At 35.0% G+C, this 25,481-nt stretch overlaps 2 protein-coding genes across 5 annotated transcripts; both read right to left on the reverse strand.

Annotated features, from left to right (window-relative positions):
* Positions 1-1,596: 1,596 nt before the first annotated feature.
* Positions 1,597-10,758, reverse strand: LOC140009235 (probable galacturonosyltransferase 7). 4 transcript variants are annotated; one of them, XM_072054106.1, is made up of 10 exons: positions 10,146-10,758; positions 9,464-9,495; positions 9,293-9,349; positions 9,062-9,121; positions 6,294-6,339; positions 6,073-6,119; positions 5,674-5,972; positions 4,986-5,343; positions 4,335-4,880; positions 1,597-2,522 (listed from the first exon to the last, which is right to left on the reverse strand). In XM_072054106.1, the coding sequence occupies exons 1-10, from the start codon at positions 10,309-10,311 to the stop codon at positions 2,244-2,246; spliced, it is 1,890 nt and encodes a 629-aa protein (XP_071910207.1). In that variant the 5' UTR covers positions 10,312-10,758; the 3' UTR covers positions 1,597-2,243. The 4 variants fall into 4 exon arrangements, with proteins under 4 accessions (XP_071910207.1, XP_071910210.1, XP_071910209.1 ...); XM_072054109.1 differs by lacking the exons at positions 9,464-9,495; positions 10,146-10,758 and having other exon boundaries at positions 9,039-9,121; XM_072054108.1 differs by lacking the exons at positions 9,062-9,121; positions 9,293-9,349; positions 9,464-9,495; positions 10,146-10,758 and adding exons at positions 6,867-6,979; positions 7,079-9,032.
* A 1,705-nt stretch (positions 10,759-12,463) lies between these two features.
* On the reverse strand, positions 12,464-22,027 carry LOC113695078 (uncharacterized). The gene is made up of 15 exons (XM_027214038.2): positions 21,488-22,027; positions 20,825-20,952; positions 20,516-20,648; positions 18,340-18,496; positions 18,178-18,256; positions 17,915-17,955; positions 17,671-17,787; positions 17,483-17,563; positions 15,990-16,052; positions 15,829-15,880; positions 14,208-14,282; positions 13,462-13,509; positions 13,203-13,238; positions 13,045-13,119; positions 12,464-12,745 (listed from the first exon to the last, which is right to left on the reverse strand). Exons 1-15 carry the CDS (start codon positions 21,645-21,647, stop codon positions 12,689-12,691), a joined length of 1,302 nt encoding a protein of 433 aa, XP_027069839.2. The 5' UTR covers positions 21,648-22,027; the 3' UTR covers positions 12,464-12,688.
* Positions 22,028-25,481: the final 3,454 nt, after the last annotated feature.

Consider the following 25,481-nt stretch of genomic DNA (forward strand, 5'->3'; position numbering starts at 1 on the left):
TGCCTTTTTAGAGCCCTTGATCCTCATTTTTCCTAGGATCTTCTTGATAGATCTTGGTGGAGTGATGTGGCCTTGTACTGAGAGTACTTGGAGGAAACAAAATGCGACGGAAAATGCGTGAAAAATCGAAGGAATGGCCAGCTGCAATTTTCGTGATATCCGAAGCTCTTTTCTCTCTTTTTTTTTTTTTTTTTTATAAAAAGTAATTTAACACAAATGATAATAAAAATAAAAATAACAAAAATAATTTAATTAACATTGGATAAAATAAATAAACTAGAAGCAACAAAGTGTAATTTCCATTTTCCTTTCTTTTCATTTTCCATTTTTCATTGTTTTTCTTCTTTTTTTCCTCTTTTTTCAAAGTAACTTAAAATAAATAAAATGCTAAAAGATTGAATTTAAAAGAAACATATTTTTGGAACACTTTTCTTTTTCCTTTGAGAAATAAAAATATAAACTGAAAACTAAAAATCGAATAAAACCAACACAACAAATAAAAAAACTAAAAATAAAATTACACCAAAAATTTGGTGTCTACACATGTTAAGTGACTTGGTAAGTTCGAACGCTTCCGCGTTGTTTGTGTTCATGTTGCTCCCTTCGAAATGTTTAGTTCGGATTTAAATTGAATGGATTTGCTTGAGTCCTGGCGAGAGCTGGGCAGGCGTCCGCGGATACCCTTTGGTCCGCCTTAGGGAGATGTGGGGCGTCACAGTTGCACCGGAAGGAAAGCATAAAAAATGAAAAAGAAAAAAAAGAACAAAAAGAAGAAGGAAAAAAGAAAATGCATAAAAATATAAAATAGCAAATTACCAAATTATCTTTGATATATTGCTATCACATTCGCTTGTGAAGTGTGTGTAACTCACCCTCCGTCATTAGATCATTTCCATCCATTTGCCAAAGAAGTCCAAAGCATAGGGGTTTTATCTGGATATTTTTAAATAATAAGAAAGTTTTCGTGTACAATAAGTAAAGATTTACTGTATTTTACCCTTTCTGTTTTTCATCACACGCGAAACTAATAGTTATTTTTGTAATGTTTAATTTGTTTTTACTCACTTGATGATGTTAATCCCACTGGAGTAGTTGATTGATTGCAAAAAAGTTCCTTATTATTCTATGGTTCTACCCAAATTTACAAGTGAACCTAATATGTTAATTTGATATGATACATGTATCAATTTTAACTTTATAAAAGCATCCCCCTCTTCTTCTTTTTTTGAAACTATTCGAATAAGATAATGTGTACTTGCAAGCAAGCGGATTTAGTAATAAAAATCAAAACCCATAAATTTATCCAAAAGGATTTAGTAAAAGACTTGAACAAGGAAATTACGATTTCATAAGAGACGTTTTCTAGCGAATCCAACCCACTATAGCGTGCTGAAACAGACTTAGCGAAAAAGAAGGAAACGAGCAGACCAGAGGACGACAAAGCCCTTATTGCTACTAAACCTCAAATAAGCCAATCCATCTTATGTGGCTTTCAAATTTCAATCTCACGTGAAATCATCAAGAATTGGCGTCCAAAATTTAAATGAAACTGGTCCTAGAACCGTCCGAAAATGCGGCATAGTGTGTCAATATACATGACTGAAATTTCCAATGGCCTTTGTGAATGACTGTCGCCGGCAATCAGAAACTTTTTATTCGCAAACAATTTAAGACGGTCCAAAATCAAGTCAAACCTTGTAGCAAAGAAAAAGCTTAAAGCGCAACTACAACTAAAAATGTAATTTCAATTCCTACAGACTACGAAGATACATACATCACCGACACATTTAACACCCTAACAAGGGGGAAAAAATGGGAGACTTGCTCCAAAGAATAGAACTTTTCCAAAAGGTCATGACTTGGCTATTGTAAAAGCAGTGGAAGAAAATTTTGAGGCCCCTAGTAATGAAGAGAAACTTCATCATTGACTTTGCTTGTTATTTCTTACCATTACTCCATTCATGACCCAAGAGATGTCTGTGTGTCATCAAACAACCTCCAAGGCCAAACAACTGATACGCATCGATCAAAACCTTTGATTTGCCAGGAGATAATTCTCAACCATCATTAACCAATTAAAGAAACGCAAGAGAAAGTGAATGCTTTGCCGTCATTTGCAGCACAGTTTCCCTTACTTCCGATAGCAGTTCCTTGGGGCACCATGGAAGAAGAAATTGTGCATTTCTGCTTCTCACTTCTTTAGGTCTGCAGGAATTTCAATTATGAACCTGAAGTATGCCCCCTTATTGATTCGCATTGCAATTGCTCAAGAATGTGTTTTCTGGGTTCAGAAAATTCCTCCAGAAACCTTTATATTTGGGAATGCCCAGCTCAAGCCAGGGCTTCATGTTCCCATTGAAATGCAAGACTGCTGCTTTCTTAACAATCTCAGGATCCAGCCCATAGTTGTAACCCAGTCCCGATAATACCCAATTATCATCAAGGTCATAAACAAGGCCTTGAAATGTAAGCAAAGTGGCTGGCACTGCAGCAGCTTCAGATATTCCACCTCCGGGTGTCAGCTGCGATTCATATTAAGAACAAAAGCCAGAAGATCAGTAAGTATAGGGCGGTAGGCATGTCTTATGGAAATAAATAGTAGTAAAACTGCAACCCTAATTACATTGAGGAATCAAAATACCTTCTGAGCGCCTGTTTCTAAACGGAAGTCATGGAGCTATTCTCTTTATACAATTCTAAGGCGTATTACCTGTTGTTTCTAACCTTCCATGAGAGAGATAATTTACAAAATTCAATTTTACCCCTAAGCTTTGTACCATGCGTATACATTATCGTATATAATCTTGAAAAGCCTTAACCGCCTGCTTCAAGCTTAGGAAACTGTGCTTACTTACGTCCTAGGAAGCTTATCCTCTGAAAACTTCTTGTTCATTATCCAGTCCAAAATTCGAAAGAAGACAACTGTTTTAGAAAGAATACTGATCTCACATCAATTAGCCAAGGACTTCTAAAACTTACATAACTAATCAAATCTGAATCTGGTCAATGATCCAAATACATCCAAGGGAAAGCCAATTTTAAGCAACGGACTGTAAAGTAGGTCAACGAAAAAGTTCAGCATGTTACTGTTAATTTCAAAGTAAACTACCACCCAAAAGGACAAACTACAAAGGCCAAAATGTCAGCTTAAGATTAATACTGTGCCAGCCAAACGCAACCAAAATTGTCAGGCAACTATTGAATCTCTCCTCCCACTGGTTCATCTTACCTACACATGAAAACTTTACGATTTCAAAACTATCTTTAACCAACTTGTACTCCTAAAGAGCAACCATTAAGCATTGTTTTAACCTGAAATCAAATTTTTAAACCACCAAATCACAAATTCCACACACCATTGTTGATCCACTCCCACTTTTATCATTGAAAATTATTAACTTTCTCAACATCTATCATGGAACAATTATTTCATTCTGCTATCGTCGACCAGAGGCAAATCCCCAAGCTACCCCATAAAGCAACTTCTTCCCCTCTATCTATTTATTTTGTGTCTTCTTGCAAAAAGATGTTCTCTCTTCCCCAACAACATTCGCCAAACCCCAGCATCATCCCCAATGCCAAATCCTTAGCGACAGCAAAAGGCCCCTCCACTCTTCACATACCCTTCTTCAACCATCTCAGTTAAATATCCAAACTTTTCAGGACTATATATAACCCATTCGAATACCTATTTTTTGGTTCAACACCACCATCCCCACCAAACCCCATCTTTTCCAAATATAATAACCAACCCCTTTATTAGGTAGCATCACAGCATATTCCACTCCAACTGTTCACACCACCCTTCTCTCCACTAAAAAATCATCCAACAACACTCTTCCCCCCCCCCTCCTCTTCCTGGGGGAGGGGTCTCAAATCACCAGATCTGGAAGACAATTAAACTAAACAAATTGTCACAACACACCACCAGAAAGAGCCCCAGACTAGCCTGAGCGCAAGACTAGCCTGCGAAGACCACATGCTCTCAATACAATTCTTATATGGTAGCTTCACAGATAAAGAAAAGGGACAAGAAGCCTTCATATGGATGAATTTAGCCACTTCCAAAAAAAATCCAGTTTTATTACCTATTTCTCTGTGTTACTTGATGGTCCCAACTTTAAGGGGGCAAAATGTAGCTATCAAACCATAAAATGCTCATAGGTAGGTCTACTAAACCGGAGGTATATTATAATCTAACCAAAATATAATTGGCATACTTTTCACATTTTAGCATATCTTCCCACCACAGAATAATCAAAACCATATTACTTGACATACGTACCTAATGAAAGCAGACTACAGGAAATCAACATGAAAAAATTTCAGCTCACCTTAAGAACTAATCTTTCAAAACTTTTAGTAAGATCGAGCTTCCTCCATCTGCCTAAATCAACGATATTCAATCCAGACATCCAGGCACAAGATTGTTCATCAAAATTATTCTCACCCAAATAATTCTGCAGCTGCACCAATCTCACTGTGCAAACCATCACAGCACCAATCACTTTCTCACCCATGTCAAGGCTCCAAAGTGCTGACAAATCTTTTTGGACAATAATATCATCATCCAAAATCATAACTTTCCTCAGTGTGGGGAATATATCAGGAAGAAGATAGTGGGACTGTGAAAAAAGAGAAAAATATTCAGTTTGAACCCAAACTCTTGACAATTTGTCAACAGAACGAAACGAAACACGAAATTCTTCAGGCAGCAATTGATGGACTTGAGACAACTTCTCATGCTCATCCAACTTCAGACCTTCAATATCCAAAACTCGGACTGTGGCGTCCTTGTACTTATTTTGGAAGAACCATAATTTCATAGCAAAGTAATTCTGTCGATCTGTCAGCACATGAAAAACTTGACTCGAGGTTTCCTGAAAGCAGTAGAAATTTAGTGAGACAAACTAACCTTTTTAAAATCTGTTGAGAAACATTCAATCAAAATAATAAAAGAAGAGATATAAGAATCAGAAGCATACTTTTGAATTCATTACAGTTGAGTTAATTACAGCTGATGATGCTAGTATATTATTAGAGAATATAACAAAGTGATGCAGATCTGGGTTTTGAAACTTGTCAGCAAGCAGAAGTTCCATATCAGGTGGAGGAGATCTAAAATACTCCACAGTTAACCGTAATGACAGACAGTGAAGACTCTTAGGCATGGTCTGAACTGTAAGTTGGTATAGGAAAGCACTTTGCTTCATGTGGAAGTTTGCTTCATCCTCTGTTAAATCAACTAACTGTCGAAATTTTTTATCAACATTATTACAGTCCACAGGGTGAGATTTGGCTCTGGCTACTGTACTTTCCATCTTATCCAGCTTCTTTTCAATCCTGATAAAAAGACATTCAGCAAGTTCAATCTGATATTCAATTACTACAAAAATTCAATAAACTGTAATACTATCAAAAGATATGACATTTTAATGAAACATTACTAGAAGAATTTCCTCAATTGCATTGACAAGTCAAGTACTAATAGATGACATGAAGCAAAAGACTGAAGTTGCTGCTGGAGAAACCAGAAACTCTTTTTTAACCGTGCCTTCAGGATTCAAGCATACAAGGGGAATGTTAAATTTGTTTTCAGTTGTCAACCATTAATTTAAGATGAGGATCCTTTCAACATGTTATTCACAGATTTAACAAGGGAAATAGCCATACTGTGGAGGGAGATCTTTATCAGCTGTAGTCTCACTGAGAACCCGCTCAAAATCCTGAATATTTTGCTTTAGTTCATGTGACAACTTGTCAAGTACTGAAAGCTTAGCAATGCTCGGATAGTATGCCCGAGCTACATAAAGCAGGTCCTTCATCTTCTTCACTGTATGATCTTTCATTCGTTCCCTATGCTCTTGACGCCATAAGCAGTAGCTCCCAAATCTTAACTCACATATGTTTTTGCTCTCACTGCTGCCTTTCATGCTGTCAGCCATCTCGACTTTACTTGTGGATATATTTTTCTGCAAAACCAAGTCAGAACTAATTAAATGGTGACTACCAGTGGAATAAAACCACCTTGAATGGTTTGCCAAACTCATCCAGCTCTGATCAAAGGCATACATTTGCTTTAAGGCCTGGTTTTGGCATATCAGGTAGCAAAATAAGAGCTGCAATATTTTCAGAGAAGGGGAATATAGTAAGTAAACCAACTGAGATGCAATACCAAAAGACCAACACATTAAGAAAATAGTTAAATCAACAGTCATTGAAATATGAGTGATAGACAGACACACAAGACACAGAGAGAGAGAGAGAGAGAGAGACTTTTATTGGTATTATACCATTTGATCTGTTCTTAGCTTCCTCAACAGAGTTCCTTCTGAAATCCTGAGCAGATACAAACTGAGTTCAATGAGGAAACAAGAACTATGGTAATTCACAAACTACAGAATTACGATATACGCAATGAAATGAGGAAATGATATCAGTCAGAGCATTAGGCAATGGCTCTAGATGGCACACCTCCCGTTTTCATTTACTATTCCGACAAAGATATTTGCCAGCCAAATATCTGAATTTAAAAAAAAAAAAAAAAAAAAGAAAGAAAGAATGATGACTACTTCTACATCCACACATCAGTCATGAGGGGAATGTGGTATATGTGGTAAAAAAAAGGCAAGAACCTAAGCTGCAAGAGAACATAGAAAATTGATAATTTCAAATTCTATCACTTTCAATTGGCCGAGGTACTCCCAAGAGAATCACAAAAGGTGCTTCCACTTTAAATGCAACTTCAATCTTCTTTAAAATATCTGTAAAACTAACAACTCCAATTTGTCCTAAGTTTCTTGGGGGATGGTGGGAGGAATATGTCTCAGACTTGTTGCTGGGAACCACCTTTCTTTAAGACTTACTAAAGATGTTTTCCTGATATGCAGCCCGGCATCAAGCATGTCTGCAGCATCAGCCTTTAAATTTTCTCTTCCTATTTCAACCATCTCCATCTCAAAATTTGACCTCATTCACTCTGAAATATATTACATTCAACCAGAGATTCAAATAATTACTCAACAATGAAGCTGTAAGATATGGGCTCTTCATCTGATTTGCGCATAAAAATTTCCACCTTGGCTTCTCCTATCCTTTTAAGGAGACATTCAGATTGGTTAGGGATCGATCTGTGATAGCCTTCGCCTTGGATACTCCAATGACAAAATCAGAACTCCAACGAGGAACCAAAAAAAAATTGAAATGTGAAGTCAACGTAAATTGAACTGCCTAATAAGAGGCTTTCTCCAATTCAAATTAGTTGGCAAGGAAATCGAATTTTTTTGAGCAATCAAGTCCACATAAGGTGATCAATGACCCTCCTTATCAACCTGTCCAACAAACACAAGAAATTCCCTAAGTGGCAGTCCATTCTCATTATGTTCTGCCACTGAGATCACAAGATTGTAAGAAAGATGCACATTATCAGCTCTAACCCTATTTCCTTCTTTGGATTTCAAGACCTTGTCAAAAAAGATAAGCTTTATAAAGCACATATTCAGAATTGCCCCAAAAATTTCAAGCAATTATAAAGCATATCTTGACCCATATGTATACCATAATCAACAAAAAAAAAATGGCCAATAAAACAAAGAAAATTAATTCACATACTAAATGATTGTGTTTCCATCCTCAAACAAAGCATACATCAATCATAAACCTAGATGTTTAATGGGACTCCTCCGAAGTGGGATAAAGTCTTGACAATCGCACTTGCTTTTCCGTGATCTCTTATAGGCTCCATATCTAATCTGGCACATAAACCTGACTTTTCAATTTCATTGTCCAACATAAAGAGATGGATGCACTTATGCAAAAGTCTCCAATAGGTTATGACAGGCACGATAATCAGGACTTCTTTCTACCCATGATGTGTTGTCTAAATATTTGAATTTGTTAAAATCCAAAGAGATCTATGCTGTTTACACGTTGGCAGTTTAGCTTACTAAGGCATCACCACCACCTCTCCATGGTATGTATTCCCTTTCTTTTTTCTTTATTCAAGATAAATATGTTGAATTCCAATTCTTAAAGCTCTCTTCTACAGGTTTACCATGCAATACTCCAACATATCATGAATACAGTCAATGATGTTCTTTATACTGTGTCAAGGAAACACTGCCTCCAATGACTGCTTTCACACCAATAGTTATCATTACAATCGACGACTCCACCATCATCTACTGCGAGACTCAGATATCATCCCATTCTCACAACATAATTTTAAGGCAGGCACTACGAACGAACTATCGACTTATTATGATATCCATTACAAACTTATTCTTCTCTAAAATGTTTTACATTTGGCAGTAAGTCCCAAACATACTTTTACAGAAGCTTTATTGAATTCTATACAACAACTATACTCCATCCAAGATCTTGAAGATCAACACAAACATGTCAAGATTCCATGATTAGCACAAAATTTTGAAAACTATCAGCTTTTGCTATATTTTGAAAACTATACTGATAACAGTATTTATAAGATGGCATCTGCACTGCATTAAAACAAAGTGATCAGAATACAAGGTTCAGCACAAAAGAAAATTCTTTGGCGTCTGAACCGAGAAATATGGTATGATTTTCTTCAGCTTAATTTTTTAAAAAACCAAGTCATCTCATTGGTTTACAGCTTCCTTGGGTCATTATAAGTTCATAATAGTGAAATATGTAAACTCCTATGAGGTAATATGCTTGCATGTCATAACAGGACATTGACCACAATAGATTTCAAATGGCTACGATATCTCTTCTTAATTATTTTGTTTCTCTCAGTTGGCTTCTTATCTTCCTTTGTTTTCTTCGTTTAGTCAAAGTAAGTTTCATGACGTCAACATAAAACATTTTCTACACAAACATCCAACCTGACCAGTAGAAAGTTCAAATTTGGAGAAAAGTTTTGACCACCAAAGAAGTTAGTATTCAGTATTACACGCCGAACCACCACTCATATCCAAGAGAACAAATAACAAGAGCGCAAGAAAAACATTAACAGAACTAGCAATGAGCACAAATAGTGCAAGAAGTTGAGTGTTAACCATCAAAGCAGTATGCAATGAACCTTAGGACGAGTAGGTTCTAATCTTCTTATAAGGTCATCAACGTGTCTTGATTGCTCATCCTGAAAAATCAAAGAAAAGGATAAATCAGAAAGTACTCTCTCTGTTCCTCAGAATGTGTCTTTGTGCAAATTCTTTGGAACAGTAAAATTCAAAGAATAAAAGTTTATACTTCCAAAATGATGGTGATTCAGGCATGACTAGCCATATTGCTGAAATGAAATAATGATTACCGTTGAGTTGTTTTTGGTGTCGGCATCACTAGTTTGACCAAAAATTGTAATATCATTCTAATTCCCGTCAAGAAGCATTGAAAATGAAAAATGACCATTAGTATCTACTGGAGGTAATCTGAAGCATCTTCGATGAAAGTAAATTAAAGTAACACAAAGTCATATTCTTACAGTGCCAGAAATCTGTTGTCCAGAGTCGAACCCTGCAAAAACCAACAATTAATTATTGTAAAAGGAGAATCTATCTAAACACACAACCACATGCAACCATATCTAAACCAAAATGAAAAAAAGAAGGAGAAACAAGCACGCGTGCAGACACACACTTCTAGTATAGCCTCCAAAGCTGTAAGATATATTTAGCACCGATCTGTCCCCATTGGGGGGAACGATGATGTCATGCCACGACATACATGAGATCCTTAAAATGGTACCTAAGCGTAGAAAAAATAATGGGATGATGCAAATCAAAAGATCCGAAAAAATTTTAGGAAAAAACAATTTCGTGAGGAAAAGAAACAGATTGAGGACTACATTCTGTGGATTAGAGCGGAAGCTACTCTTCCGATCCACTAATAATGCAGAGTACAAGAAATGCATTGCTAATGGGAGGCATTTGGACAAAAAGGGAGAAACCCCAATACAGTCCCAGTTTTGGAAAGTATAAGTTCTCTCAATCGCAGATCACGGTATGAATCTAGTAGATCTAAAACGGAAACGCTCGTAAACCCCGTTATCAAATGCTCCCATCATCTTCGAAGATTAATCAATTTGTTATATACACAAAGCAGAAAAAAGAAAAGCATACACCATTGGACAAGGAGGAGTAGGATAAGACGGGGAGGAAAATTACCAGAATGAGATTGGAAACTATTGTGAAGGCCGAGCAAGAAGACCAGGGGAACCAGCATCGAAAGCAATACGAGGCCCAACACCCCAATTACCAGACCTTTCCATCGCCTCTTCCCCGGAAGAGTATAAGAGGAGCCACCACCTCCACCGCCAACCGCGCCCTTCATTGGCCCGTCCCCTGATTCTCCCACTTTGTTCTCTTCCCACGCCGATCTTCTCCACTTTATTAAGTATAAATTATCTTTTTAAATTAATTTTGAAATTTATTCTGCTTTGGCTTGTAATTAATTTTGAAATTTATTCTGCTTTGGCTTGTAATTATTCACATCTTGGGATAAGTTATACCAATATACCAAATCTACGAAATGACGACAGAAGCGAAGAAGTTGGCTGAAAATCTTCCTACCAGACCCGCAACGGTGCAATTTTTTCCATCTTTTTTTTCCCCAAATTATTGCAGCCTCTCCGACTCCCTTCCTACCCTTTTCTGCTCCTGTCTGTGTACTCCACTGTTAACAGTGACTATAGTCTCCAAAGATATTCCTCCAAGCCGTTTGGAATTTGGATTGGTACTTTTGGGAAGCTTTCATAGAATAAATACACTGTATCATTTAAGATGTAATGTATGAAAGGTCAAAAATCAAAAAGAGAAATTATTCAAAACAATTCTTAAAAAAAATACAATCAGAGACATGTAATTGTTTTATTTAATAGCTTTTTGAAAAAATTGCCTAATTATATATGCGACATTGTAAGTGATAGTCACAAGCCTAAAACCTAAAAATTTGTTGGACGTCTCTATATAATACTTGCTACTAATTAAGTCGCTACTAGTTATTAAGGCACCTATTGTGCGCAATTAATAACAATCTTTCAAATTGAAGTATTAAAGTGAAAAAATTATATGAGTTGAGGTGATTTAAAGAACAACCCAAGAAAAAGGAAGAAAGAATAGTAAGGGATCATGAGTGATATTTTGTTATACATTTTTGAAAGCGTAAGAACCAGTGGATAAATACAAAAAAAAATGTGGATAAACGTGAAAAAAATAAAGAAAGTAAAAGATAGGAGGTTAATCATGAGACTATTCTACCATTTTATGCTGATGATAAAGGTCATGCCTTATATATATACATACTGTGTACAAGTAATAATATATCCAAAAATTTTTATAGAAATTAGTTCTACGTTTTGAAAATCAATTTGTAAGAGAATCTTTGTTAAAATAAAACTTTGTGAATTAGTCGTTTTTTTTTTGTTGCCAATAACAATGGGTAGCTATCAAAACAATTTAAATTTCTAATAAAGCAATGGCTTAATTATAGATTACCCCCTATAAGTTGAGATCAACATCAGCTTACCCCAAATGTTTACGAAATGTACAAATCACCCAGTAATAACTAACATTTAATAATTTCAAGAAAGCATTTCAAAAAACTACGAAAAAAAACCAATCATTTTGTGAGATACCCAATCGTTTCCTAATGTTGTGCTTGTGGCACAATATACATTCCCTTTTTTATCATTTTTCATCTTCAATTCTTATTTATCGTTATTACCAAATTATTTTCAAACTTAATATTCATTGCTTTTGTATTGTGAAACATATTGACCACTATAAGTTAGCTAATAAAATAAAAATGTTAGATTTAGATTGGATTTGGTAAAATTAGCCAAACTCATAAAAATATATGTTGGCTTTACACAAAAATCCAACCTTTTGACATGCATATATGTTTGGTTGATTTTTGCTTTTTTTTTTTTGGTAAAAACATTTAGTCAATTTTTCCATATTTTTCACCTTTAAAGTATGTGGAATTTGTTTTCCCGTTGCATCTATTTTGTTATTTAAATATACTCAACTATGTTTAAATCAACCATGGAAGCATGAAATGGGCATTTTGCTACATCTCAACTTTTTCCTAGTATTAGTGTAATTACTTTCCAGTGAGACAGAGACAGAGCGAGGAAAAGATACCAAGCAAACTCTCGCGATGTCTAAAATTATGGTAAAGAAAGAGGGTGAAGCCAAATTGAAAAACAAAAAAAAAGAATTGAAAGAATAAGAAAGAAGCAAAAACAGAATTATGAAAATAAACTATAAAAGTCTTCAACTACAGGGCATTTTAGTCAAGAAATGTGTACAAGAAGTAAAGTGGTTCAAAAAGTTGAGGGGGCACAGTGATACTCACACAAAATTTTAAGGAGGTTTAGTGCAATTAAGCCATATAATATTGGGTTATTTTTCATCTACTCGTTTGATACAAGCTAAAGACCTTGATCTAGACTTGTGAGAGGTTTCATATGTAATACGCAGAATGAGAGAGAGACCCACGTCCCAAACTTCCTCGTTTAACTCTAAAGAATTAATTATGTTTGCAAAGTTTTTCAAACTCCAGAGTATTTAAATTTCTTCCATTCTGCTTTGTTCAAGGTGAGGAGGGAGGGTCAGACGGCCTGTTGAGTGAAAAATTAATACGAACAAACTTGACAAATATATTTTGATCAATCAACATATAGAATCGTTCTCATTCTTCCATTTGATCAGCTGCTAACCGGCTCCACAACTGGAGGAATACAGTCAACTTTGTAACGCAGAACCTGTTTCAGATGAAAAGCCATTTAAGAGGGAATAAATCACTGTTTATCAAAGCATAAAAACAGGCCATTCAAACTCAACAACTTAAACGGAAATTAGAACCATAGATTTTTTCCTTTCCCCGCATGGGAAAGTGGAGGCCAGCCCCCGGGGGTTAGGAAAATGCACCAGGGGCAGAACTTACCGTGGTAACAGGAAAAGAATCTTAGTGATCAGTCAATCAAATGCAGGCACAACAAACATCACATTCTCCCATCACAACAGGAGATGAAGTCAGCTTGGTAAAAATTCATCTACATACCTTCCCGAAAAATGCTGAGAACGAATTATCCCAGACAAGCCTGTAGTTCCCAGCCATGCATGTGCAGAAGTTACCCTGCGATAAACTCTCTGACTCAGCAAGTAAACAGTAACATTGCATGTTATATGCAGTAACTTGGCAGAAAAAGGCGAGCTTACTTGGTCAGATTCATATCGGCCATAGGGCAAGATAAGCTGTGGCATAAGCAAAATATCAAGAAGAAAAAATGAAAGATGGAAGCAAATTCATATTAGTGAATACAAGGCAAATTGCATTCTAATAGGAAAACTCTTTAACCAATTTTAGGAAGGGATAGTGGTGGGCAAAGGCTCATGGAAGAATGGGTCGCACCGGCTTTTTTTTTTTTTTTGAGGGGGTGGGGGGTATGGAGGTTGTTGACAGGCATATATAACTCACAGTTTTTTGTCCAGCCGCATCTGTGTATTCTACACTGAACCCAATGTCCTGTAACAAAATAGATCAAGCTCATTGAGTAATAAGGGCAAAGGCTTGTGTGATCATTTCATGTTTAGAAATATTCATTATACTCTTCTAACTCCTCCTCAAGACGCCAATGCCATTTCTAAATGCCACAAGTGTTCTCTATAGGCAGTCAACATAAATTCTCTTTCCATTGATAATTGCAGCATGTCCATACTACAGCAATACCAATGCATTAGAAGCTCAAACAAACATGTTCTAAGTCAATATAGCAGAACTGGTACAGATTTTTATGCTTTCCTCACTACCCCAGTTCTTGACAATAAATTTGTCCAAATAGTCCAGAAGGGCAGCAAGTATCTTATGGTAGATTTCTCAGACAAAGCAAAATCATAGGAGATTGGATACAGATGAAACACCTACGGATGTGTATAATTAGTACTAGTGGGAAAGATATACCCAGTGCAAAACTTTATCAAAAGGATAAGGAGAAAAGAAAAAATGGTGGAAGTTATTTAGAGAGGGTATTAATGAATCAAAAATGACATAAAAGACTAACACCAAACCCCCTGCTATTGCTCTAGCATAGATGGCTGCTGGAATAGGAAAACTTGTGTAAGATCAACCAATGAGCTTGTGGAAATGCATATTGTCCGAATACACAAATGGACTAGAACAAATTTATCAAGAAACAAATCCATGACAAGATACCAAGTTAATACCATATTCATTCGACCTTGAACCAATGAGAAGTCCCAACCAATGTACGAATTTATAGAATCCACTGACAATGAAACCTAGAAAGAAAAGAAAAAGAAATGTCAAACACAATAAGACTTTAAAAACTGCTCTGTTCTTGATGTCCTACTGAAAAGTACTAAAAACCGGGGAAAAAAAAAACAACGTTAAAAAGATCAGTTCTATGTATTAGCCTCAAACATAGTCAAGTGAAACGGTCATAGCAAATTATGGTGCAAACGTAAACCTAATATATGTTTGATGGGTTCATTACCTCCAAACCTTCTTGAGTTATGACCAACTACTACAAGCAACATCCAGACAACATTCTATATGGTCCCAAGTGATCAACTTATTCACCAATCTATGGATATTAGAAAAAGTTAAAAAACATCATATATAAAAAAGCAAACAAAAAGACTTCCCTCCTCCAGTTCTGCATGCTTTTCTTTCGCTTTTGCTTTTCAACTTAATGACATGTTCCCCTTTACTCGGTCTTGTTTTTGTAATTTTTAAAACTATCTTCCTTCATTTCTTCACTTCAAAGCATCATAAATAGTGATTTAGAAATAGCAAATACCTGAGCTATAGAACATGTGTACAAGAACCTTCATCAGATAACAAATCTTAGTTGTGACAGCAGTGGAGTTTGTGTCATTTGTCTTTCTTAATAAAATGATATGTAGCTTTGTATGTTGTGGTATAGTAATAGTGTTTTATCATGCTCATCTAGGAGTAACAAATAAGAATTTGGCTCCTCTCCAGAGGATTCTCTCTCCATTTCCCACAATGCACATATAAATGTATGACACATGTCTTCAATTACTAGGAAGGGACAATGATCATTTCAAATTTGACTAATCCTAACCCTTGTTAATAAATGAAGACACCTGTTATGCATCCAAATGTAAACTGTAGGAAATGGAGAGAGAATCCACTGGAGAGGAACCAAGTCCTAAGATATAATAGTAAAGCTTCTCCAGAAAAGACTTGGACAATATTTGCCACAATGTTAGATTTCTTCAGAGATTAGAGCATCATTAGTCCAATTCATTTAGAATTTCAGGACAACCAGCAGAGTTGAATATGAATAAGATTTCCAATTCCAAATAGTGCAAGTCTTTTCAAAAGGCATGCTATTACCAGGAAAATTCAGTCCCCGTCAACCTTCAAAAATCAGTTGGAAGAATAATATAAGGATGGAGAAGCTGATAAATTGGGTAATGTCAGCATCGCAAACAACATTATGTCAAAGCTAACATGGTATAGCAAGATCTTTACCAGCTAATGACACAACCATGTCAAAAATCAAACCCCAGGGCAATAGTTATGACAAAATAACATAGTAAACCATTTCATCTATGGTGCACTCGGTATGCAAGTCCTACTCCAGCTATAGTAAACCAATTTCATATATGGTGCACTCTGCATGCCAAGTCCTAATACAGCTATGGTCATCAATAAGTGAAATGCTTAGGATTCTTCATTGATGATTGCAATGAGACAAAAATGACATTCATGCGCACCAAACAAGGCAATTACTCTTTAACTAGCATCACTTTCAAATAATCAGAAATTAAACTCATGATAATGCAAAACATAAACCTCATAAATTTTGCCAGCGGGTATGTTTATTTCCTTGAAGTCATCGTTATTCCTGCATTTTTTTTGGGAAAATTAAAATTCTATAACAAAAGCATGATGAAAGCCCAGCTCATACGTCAAAAACAAATCCTTGAATACTGCAATAGCAAAACCAGACAAACCTCGCTTCTAGGGCACCTGCATCCTCGGCTGTAATAAAAAAGGGGGAATTTGCAAAAACTTCCCTGTTCAACAGAAACTTAAATCAATCCATTAACAGCAAGAAGTGCATCCAGCCAAAAGTCTACCTTGCCACATTAGACTCTTTTCTCAGCTATTACAATATCTAGCTATCAAAAGTGAATGTTACAGTTCATTTTCAAGCAATCAGAATATTCAGTCATGATCAGCAAAGCTATGTTGAAAAAACAAACTCTATGTTAAACATATAGCTTAATTATACGTTAATAAATTAAACCCAAAATAAAAATGGTAAATGACACCAATGGTCTTTCAACTTCTGCCCATATGCAAATTTAACCCTCCTCCAAACTTTTGAAAGTGCCTATGAGGTCCCTAAACTTATAAATTTCGTTCTAAATGGTCCCTTTAGGCTATGCCATATTAGCTAATTTTAATATCTTTGCTTGAATACTTAATCATTGATAAATTTGACAAAAAGAAAATAACAACCCTGCCTTTGTAACAATTTATATAAACTAAAACAAAATTATTTTTATAAAATTAAAAGTTTAACATTATATGCTTTACGTTTACAAAATTTTGCTGACTCTTCACACAACTAATACAACTTGAATTAAAAAAAAAAAACTTTAGGCAAAATGTATACAATAAAGTTTTTTTCTTTCTTCATATTAATATATTTGGGTAGCAATATTATAGGCAACATCATTTACTTTATAGATAATATAGAATGACAAAAGGATAAAACTAGAGTACCATTCACTAGTTTATTTTACTAAGATTGTTTCTCCTTTGTTTGCTTCTCTAATTATCAGGTACATAAATCGTAAATAGTTACTCCTCTTTCACTAAATTTATCATCAGAATTGATCTAATTTGATTAAGCCATAATAGCAAATTATATTCTAACTATATTAGAACACAATATAGACTTGCATAAAATTTTTGAAAAATTATTTCATCAATTTTGTTGTTCAAAAGAGTAAATGATAGAATTTATCCACATCCATTCAAGCAGAAAAAGCTTCCTAAATGTTAAACTCGTCAGGGGACAAATCGACATAAACTAAATCTTACTGATGCGAACTCAAGACTAACCTAATTGGATTTGGACTTGGGGACCATTTAAAACCAAATTAAGGAACTTAACGACCTAATAGACAATTTTAAAAGGTGAGGTACCAAAATACTAACCCTGGTAAAAGTTCAGGAATCATTAAAGTCATTTACCACAGAAAAATTAAGTTTAATCTAAATGAGCTGGATTACACCTGCTTAATTTCTTTCTTAAAAGCATATCAAGAGTTTCGGTGTGGTTTAGAATTTCAGCCCCCACACGAGGGCATACTCCTCGTGCAACAAAATCAGTCATCAACTCCATGACAGCTATCTAAAAGAGGCAGCTTTAACTAAATATAACAGGAATAAGAAAACCTAGCACAGGGAACAGAAGTAGAATCAGAAACAGTACCCAATAAAACTTATAAATCTTTCAAATTCAGAGGTATAGACATCAACAGCTGCTTCCAAGACAGATATCTGGTTCCCCTGTCTGGTTTGTCCAGAAGGGACAAAAAGAAATTCAGGTGAAAGTTGCACAAAGCTTGCACAATAGATAGAGTTGAGCAATATTCTCAAGAAATACGTCAAGAATCTCACACTTTTTGAGCCTCAAAGTGTCCCCACAACAGGAGGAGGAAAAGCCGTATGTTAAGAACCATGGTTGTAAGGGTGTACAAAGGTGGTCCATACCTATGTCGCTGCTCTTCCATGGGCCTGGTCAGAAAATTTTTCTTAAAGTCATGGATAGTTATTGCCCATTTAACCCTCTACCAATGCCCCAAGAGACAAAATATACTCAGATAGAACAACTAGACTTTCAAAATGCAGGTAAAGTTGCTACCCCTGATCATCATTTATTTGCCGAATAAAATCCAGCAAAACCTGCACAAGATGAAAAAAGAATAACCTCTTAGCTAATGTTACTAAGAATACAAAAGGTTTAAAAAATCATGCCACTATGATGGGGGATGAAATGCATATCATCTGACAGATCTAAAAAGATGCAGAAGACACTACAGAACAGCAAATATGAAGAACTATCAATAAATAAAACTGACAAGGCCGTAACTTTTACAAGAGTTCGCCAGCACATCCGAAAAGTACCTGCGGAACACCCACTAAGTACTTCACAAGGGTCTTATATACACCCGTGGCAGAACCGAGCTGGGCTAACTGTCTCCTTCTGTATGAGAAGCATTACATCAACAGCCATTTAAAATCAATCAGAAATTTGTACCATATCATGCTACATAAGCAGAAAATTACCGTTCCATCTGCTGTTTCCAAAGCAGAGCATATCTATCACGTATAGTTCCACCAGAATTAACTAAAGCTTCAATCTCAGCCTGTTTATTCCTCTCAGAGCGCTCTCTCTGTTGCCTTATTAGCGTGCCTCGAAAATCTTGTGGCATATAGGTCATAACTACAAGCAATCCAAAAAACTGGGGTTAAAAATTGAAGGAAATTAAACAATTACTACAAAATAAATCAGAGGTCAAGTAGTTTGATGAATTGACCAGAATTGAATTGACACCGCATAAGAATGTGCATTTGGAAAAATCTCTGCTTTCAGAATGACTGAGTTTTAAAAAACTAACAAACCACTAGAAAGCGTAGCCACTCAATTATTCCAAGTCACATGTCTGCAATCAAATTGTCAAATCAGCCATATTTAGGAATTTATTTTGAAGGCTTTTCTGACAGCATCATGGATAGGGATAGAAGGCAAAGGACCAGCCCTTTCCTTCTTGTTGTTCTGCAAGGAATCGCTACTTATGTAAATTTCAAGCGTGTTCATCTATGGTAAATGATATCTATTAATAGGCAACCAGAACTTTTAGTGCACATAACACTGAAGAAAGTATGCATGTATACCTGAGGGCTAAATAGTAAATACAAGCACAAACAGCTAAATATGTACAGCTACCAACTTTTCTGGAGCTTTTAAAATTCACTCACTAATGTCTTCAGATAAGAGCAAGCAAGATAAATATCCCTTGGAACTTGGAAGCAAGAAACCATAGCCAGGACTAAATAACCAATAATTATTCCTTCTTTAGTTCGTTATCTTTGGTTTTATTCTTTTTCTTGCAATTTAAGTAATTAACTATTAAAAAAAATCCAGACATAATAGCAGGAGAGACCAATTATCCCTTATGCCCCATGAACTGCCTTGAAGCTGTAACATGGATCCTAAAATGCACTTTTCCACAGAAATGTTGGATAAAACGTCAAAAGGAACCAGATCAAAACATTAAAAAAGGAAAATGAACCAGATAGGCATCCTATCCATCTCTGATTTGATATAGGCAAAAAGGAAAAGGAACAAGGACATAGTTGCAGGTTTTATCCATGACATGTACATCCTCTCACTGAAGAAGAAAGAAAGGAGATAAGATGTCCTCTTATGTAGCAATGGACCCTAAGTAAAGGCTCTTCTCTTACTTTACTTTCAGGCTCGCCTTCATCATACCAATACAACAAGCAACTACTCAAAAACCCTAGGCATACCACAACTACTCCTACTCTCAATATTTTAATGACTAACCCATTGCTCTCTGTTTTCATTCTTAAGAGGAACTAAGGCTTTCCATTTTGTAAGGCTACTAAGTGTTAACTGTCAGAATAATTGACACAACAGTATCATAAACAAACTAGGGCTGCAATCGAACCAAGCTACTCATGAGAAGCTCGCAAGTAGCTCAGTCAACTGCTCGACTCAACTCAGCATTGACCGAGTTCGAGTCAAGCTTGAGCCTACCAATTTCCAAACCCAACTCCTTCTATGACCCCGTCTCTCTGTCTGGCTCTCTTTCTCAAAGGTAGGCAGAAACTCAAACCATCTATCTGTAACCCGTCTTTCTTTCTGGGTTTCTCTTTCTCTCGATCACCTCTGACTCAGGGAATCGTTGCTTACCTCATGCAGTTCAAACTAATTTGGGGATTCTCAAGTTGGGATCAAAACAGAGATTGGGAAATCAAGAACTAGAGTTCCACAATAAGTATTTCTTTTCCAGCAGTCATTGCGTGTTTGTTTCTTTACTTTTTTTCATTTTACTTGGTGATGTAAAGTTTAAGAAGCTGCAGATGATTGTTTGTAATTTATATTTGGTTGAATCTGGTTTTCTTGTAAGAACAAAAACTTTGTATCGTTGAAATTTGTAGCAATTTTGTTAATGGAGCCTGGAAGTTGATATTTGGTTATGGTTCAAGTGGGGATTGATTTATAGAGCTCAATTAGGCTAGAGTTTTCACGAGTCGAGCTCGAGTAGTACAGAATTGGGTCAAGTTCGAGTTCAAGTATAGCACATACAACCCTAAAACAAAAAAAAAGGAAATGAAAAAACATTCTAGTTAATGGGAAATGATCCGAACTCGTGTAAATATCACCAGGCAGACAATGAAACTCACAAAGAACTTTTTAAAATGTTTTACAGCTAACCTGTATTGAATACAAACTCTGAATTTCTGGACTGAAAATGTTCCAAAAGCTTGAAGATACTTTCAAATTTTTCTTTTAGCCGAGAAAGAAGAGAAACAAGTTCAGTATGTTCACCCGTCAACTGTTGCTGAAGCTGTGTGCAGAAGACAAAGGAAAAACCAACATCTGGTAAGCAAAGGAATCTGATAATGGGGCAAACAAGTACCAGGATGGAGATGGAACACTAAGCATTGTTCAAATTCAACGAAAACAAACACCCAACATCACCCTAGCTAGAAATCAGAAGAAATGCTCCCAATATCCACTTACCGATGTCGGCCAATTAGAGGTTTCCAGCAGAAATATGATCTCTTCAATTTGTTCTCTATTCTTCCAGAGATTCTCGTCAATTTTATGCGGAGGCTGCTTTTCAGACTCACGTATCAACAATGTTTCCCCTGAAAAAATAACACTTGAATCATAAAGCAAATAGCCATGTAATTGTTGAATAGGAGAATGTAAATCCTTGCATCTATATCTATGTAGATAAGTAAGAATCGAAATTGGTGAAAAAGGAGAAAAATGAAGAGCAGACGCATATATGGCTATTAAATGAGAATCAGATCATGTGGCAAGCTTCTTATAGTTGACAAAGCCTCCTATAAGAAGTGCTGCCATATAAAACCTTGAAATTCTAATTCACATTACTCGAACAAAGACTTGAACTGCCTAACGCAATAATATACGACCACAGATAAGACATTGGTATGCTTTGTGAGTATATACAAGTGTTCATCGATAGGTACGTGCATATCGTTGAAACAACCATCTAGTCTAGGAAAAGTAGTGGAATATGTGAACAACAGAGAGAGAAGTGCGACAAACAAAGCAAAGGTGTAATGCACTGGTACCAAAAATTGTTGAAAACAAGTCCATGATAGACGTCGTCGTGACCGATAAAATTAGCAGCACCCAAAAAAAAAAATTCAGAACCTTGGGAGGGCGGGGAATCCTTGAGCAGATCGCCGGACAGGGAACGAATTTCAGCAGAGAGGCGAGAGACATCATCCGATAGAGGAGGGAACAGGTACTTATCGTAGTAAGACGCCAAGAATGACCTCGTTATGGGCACCAGACCCTCAGTTGAAGCCATTCTCTTTTACACCCACCCACGCTCGATCAATGTTCTCTCCGTTTTCTTTTTGCAACCCGCTCCTATTATACTACTTAGTGGTGGTTGTTGCGTCAGATTTGATCAACCTCACGGTAGATTCGCCGGCAACGTAAAAGCCGATCTCTCTAACGCCGGAGACTGTTCGAGTATTTGTCACACAATAAAGGAGAATTACTAATAATTTAGACGCGACGCGTACGCTGTGGCTGATGCTGTCGTTTCGTACGGAGAAAGGCCAGTGTGAGCCAGTCCAGTAGCAATAAGCAGGGGAATTTCCGAGCGGATTATTCTTTGTGCCGAAAATACTGACTCAGTGGGTTACCGCCTACCGGTTACTCGGTCGCTGCCGGGCTTCGTTTCGTTTGCTTCCATTCTATTTTTGGTATATATATTTCGGATAATTTCAAAACCTCCCTTGAGGTTTCTAACAATTTCACTCGGCTCCCCTCAAGTTTAAAAAATTATATCTACCTCTCTTGGCATAGTAAAATACCTATAATACCCTCTACTTGGTAGACAATTTTAAATTTATGACAATAAATTTACAAAATCCAGAAAAAATCTATTTTTTTGTCTCTTATCTATTTTCGCTGCTCTCTTTTCTAATTAATATAACTTCTTTTTATTATCTTCAATTTTATAGATATTAGCAAATTAAAATTACAAAATCAATAGAGATAGCAGATTATGTGTCAAATTAGAAGGAAATAAAAAGACTCGCAGTGGTACAAAAATAAACAATGAAATTGATGAAATTATAAGAACTAAAGATATAAATTTGTCATAATTTGTTTGTTGTCAAGAAAATATTTTATAAAATGTCAATAATTACATAAGAATTTCTTTCATTGGATTATAAATATTTTATTATGATTTTATTATGAAGGTAGAATTTATTCTCTACTTTTGATATATTAATATTTTTAAGGTCATAGGAAAATTATAATAACAGTTATAGGTCAAACTAACTTGCATTGAAAAGGTATTTGAGTATTGACATTTAATTTTTAGGTACAACTGGTTGTCAATGGAGTTTGTGTGCATTTTTTTATTTTTTCTTTTTTTTTTTGTGTGGCAAGCATTGATACTTATACATGCAATTCGAAATTTTTTGGATGGCTATTTAGTTTTAGAACGTATGTTTGAATGATTATTAGGGATTAGACTTATTAATTTATGTAAAGTATGAAAGAAAATAATTGAGTATATTATATTTTTCTTTCTTAGTTTTGCACAAAAGGGCAATTTAGAATTTTTGTAAGAAAATCTATCTTATTTGACCTACATTATTACTAAACATTAAAAGTAGGGAAGGTATATGTAATTTTTAAAATTTGAGAGGAATTGTTTGTAATTGTTAAAAATCTCAAGGGAGAGGTTTGTGAAATTATCTCTATATATTTTCACAAATATCCCTCGAGGTGTCTTATAATCTCATCTGGTATCCCTTTAGTTCAGAAAATTACGTTTACCCCCCGAATTTTCTCGGCTCAAATAATCAAACTGATAGGTACATGCATTGCAAGCAACAAACCTCTCTCATTTTAAAAAAAAAAAAGAGCAAACATCCATATCCTTATTTTTATATTATTAACTTTTGGTCCCCGCGTTGGTGCCCTGCATGTAGGTCGTGTACAATATTGTGATTGAAATTTGAATTTGTTAGTTGATAGGGATAGAGTTCAATTGTTAGTTGTGTCTTTATAATTTAGTAGTAGAATATGATAGAAATGTCATGGACTTGTCTTTTTATGAATTTGGTGTATGGAATTTAAGTCTGTCCTGGGTTTTTGTTTGTTTTTGTGAAGTAATGTATAGTTTAATTGTTAAGAAATAAATTTTATGGGTTGTATCTGTTTAACTAAATTTATAATTTTTGTTACATTAGTGCATGATTAAAAGTGTTAATTGTCTTGTTTAAAGACATAGTGATAGTTTGTCTATTGATCGTAAATAATTTTTGGGTCAAATGTGGGTTTGATTTCTAAGCAAAATAATACTTTTATTAGAGATAGAGGTAAATGTCTAATTAAACATGTGCACAATTATAAGTTTATGTTGATAGTAGGAGTTTGGGAAGTGCATGCCAACAGCTTATAGAGTGTGCGTAAAGAAAATGGTTAATTACAGTTCGTCCCCTTGAACTTGATCATTTATAACACTTTGCCCTCTGAACTTTAAATATATACCATTTAATCATGTTTTTATGTCATATAAAACAAATTAAAAAGTACTACAATAAAAAAATATAAGCAAATAATTTTTATTCCAAATGCACTAATTAATTTTATTTTTTTAAATAAGCATTGCTATGGCATTGAAATAAATACATTAAGTTGCTTAAACTTCTTTTTTTTTTGTGAATTATCTAATTCATTTTAGTGCTAAAAGATCGAAATGCATTGTATAATTGTGTTCAATGCATTTAACAACTATTAAAGAAATAGGTATTTATTTTATTACACTTATTATGTGTGTTTAAGAATTAACCAGGGATATTTTGATCATGAAAAACATAACTTCATGTTAATCCTATCAAAAAGTTAACCACAAAGGATAAAATGTATATATTTGAAGTTTAAGGAGGACAAAGTATTACAAGGGCCCAAGTTTAAGGAGGCAAAGTGTAATTAACCCTAAAGAAAGGCAAAGAAAAAATATATATAACCTCTGATGATGTGCAATAAATGCTAATGATCTTCGTCGGTTATTAACAGAAAATCATAAATATGCTCATCCAAATAATTAGGCAAATGGATAGAAGAAAGCAAACGATTAAAACTGGCCTAAATTACTGCACAAGGTAAAGCACAAAGGTGCAACCGAAAACATGAAAATATCCAAAAACCTATTCAACCAACCAAATTTGCTAAAACACAAAGAGGCCCATCACAAAGGTTAACATTAGTCCTTTCAAAATAATGTACAACACTCAAAGCACATCGCACAACACCAGCAATACACACAAATAGTCTAAAAACCCAAAAATGCCTATCAATGTCCACAGGATTACTATTCAAATCAGGCAATCTGGGAACTGTAGCAAACTCTCATTCCCGCTTTTATATAGTTAGGATAGGATATTACATTCTTATATCCTTATATTATATAAAAATAAATTGTGGTCAAAGGGGGGTTTGAATTTCAACCGCATGGATATAGACTTTTTGGAAATGTAAAATGTCGTGTAGTCTTTTTAAAAACTTTTGATACAACTGAGGGTAGCATGTGTTTAAATATATTTATCGAAATGTCTTCATTTTGGTACATTTAAAACTTTGATTTATGGAGATAATTGGGTATTTATGAAATATGAAATTATTTTGTAATTGTTTTTGCATCGAGTTAAATTCATATAAACTTATGTGTTGGTGTAATTACTGAAATTGTATTATAGACACATTTAATTGAAATGTAGCTTTTATTATGCAATTAACACAAAAATATATTAACACGTTGTGCAATCAACACATTGCTATAACTAGCCGTTGGAGGGTATTTCTTTATCTGAAACAAATTTATATATTCTCTTAGACGATTTTCAACTGATATCTGTAGGGCCGTTTGAAAATGGTAAAATTGTAAAAGTATTAATAAAACAAAGTGTACAACTGTATACTACAATTAGAATATACTATTATTAGTTTTGTCATATTTGATGACTTTTTCTTTTCGAAATGTACTATTATTTGTCCAATGAAAAATCCTCTTTAATTATATGCATCAAACACCCGCGCGATGCACGGGCACCAGTTATATTATATAAAGGAAACTTCTGTTGTTACTGTTCACAGCTTTTCATTTGATCATTTT

The sequence above is a fragment of the Coffea arabica genome, chromosome 6e, assembly GCF_036785885.1.
Source record: "Coffea arabica cultivar ET-39 chromosome 6e, Coffea Arabica ET-39 HiFi, whole genome shotgun sequence".
Taxonomy (NCBI): Eukaryota; Viridiplantae; Streptophyta; class Magnoliopsida; order Gentianales; family Rubiaceae; genus Coffea; species Coffea arabica.

What these genes read in the sequence shown, in the direction of transcription:
- LOC140009235 (XM_072054106.1), bottom strand. Translation starts at nt 10,311, where the DNA reads ATGAAGGGCGCGGTTGGCGGTGGAGGTGGTGGCTCCTCTTATACTCTT. An exon ending in AGCTAAGAACAGATCAAATG is followed by an intron (nt 6,120 to 6,293) that starts GTATAATACCAA and finishes AAAATATTGCAG; the next exon opens with CTCTTATTTTGCTACCTGAT. An exon ending in TTGAAAGATTAGTTCTTAAG is followed by an intron (nt 2,523 to 4,334) that starts GTGAGCTGAAAT and finishes TATGAATCGCAG; the next exon opens with CTGACACCCGGAGGTGGAAT.
- LOC113695078 (XM_027214038.2), bottom strand. Translation starts at nt 21,647, where the DNA reads ATGGCTTCAACTGAGGGTCTGGTGCCCATAACGAGGTCATTCTTGGCG. An exon ending in AGATTTATAAGTTTTATTGG is followed by an intron (nt 16,053 to 17,482) that starts GTACTGTTTCTG and finishes TCTGTTGAACAG; the next exon opens with GGAAGTTTTTGCAAATTCCC. An exon ending in TCTCAGCATTTTTCGGGAAG is followed by an intron (nt 12,746 to 13,044) that starts GTATGTAGATGA and finishes CATCTGAAACAG; the next exon opens with GTTCTGCGTTACAAAGTTGA.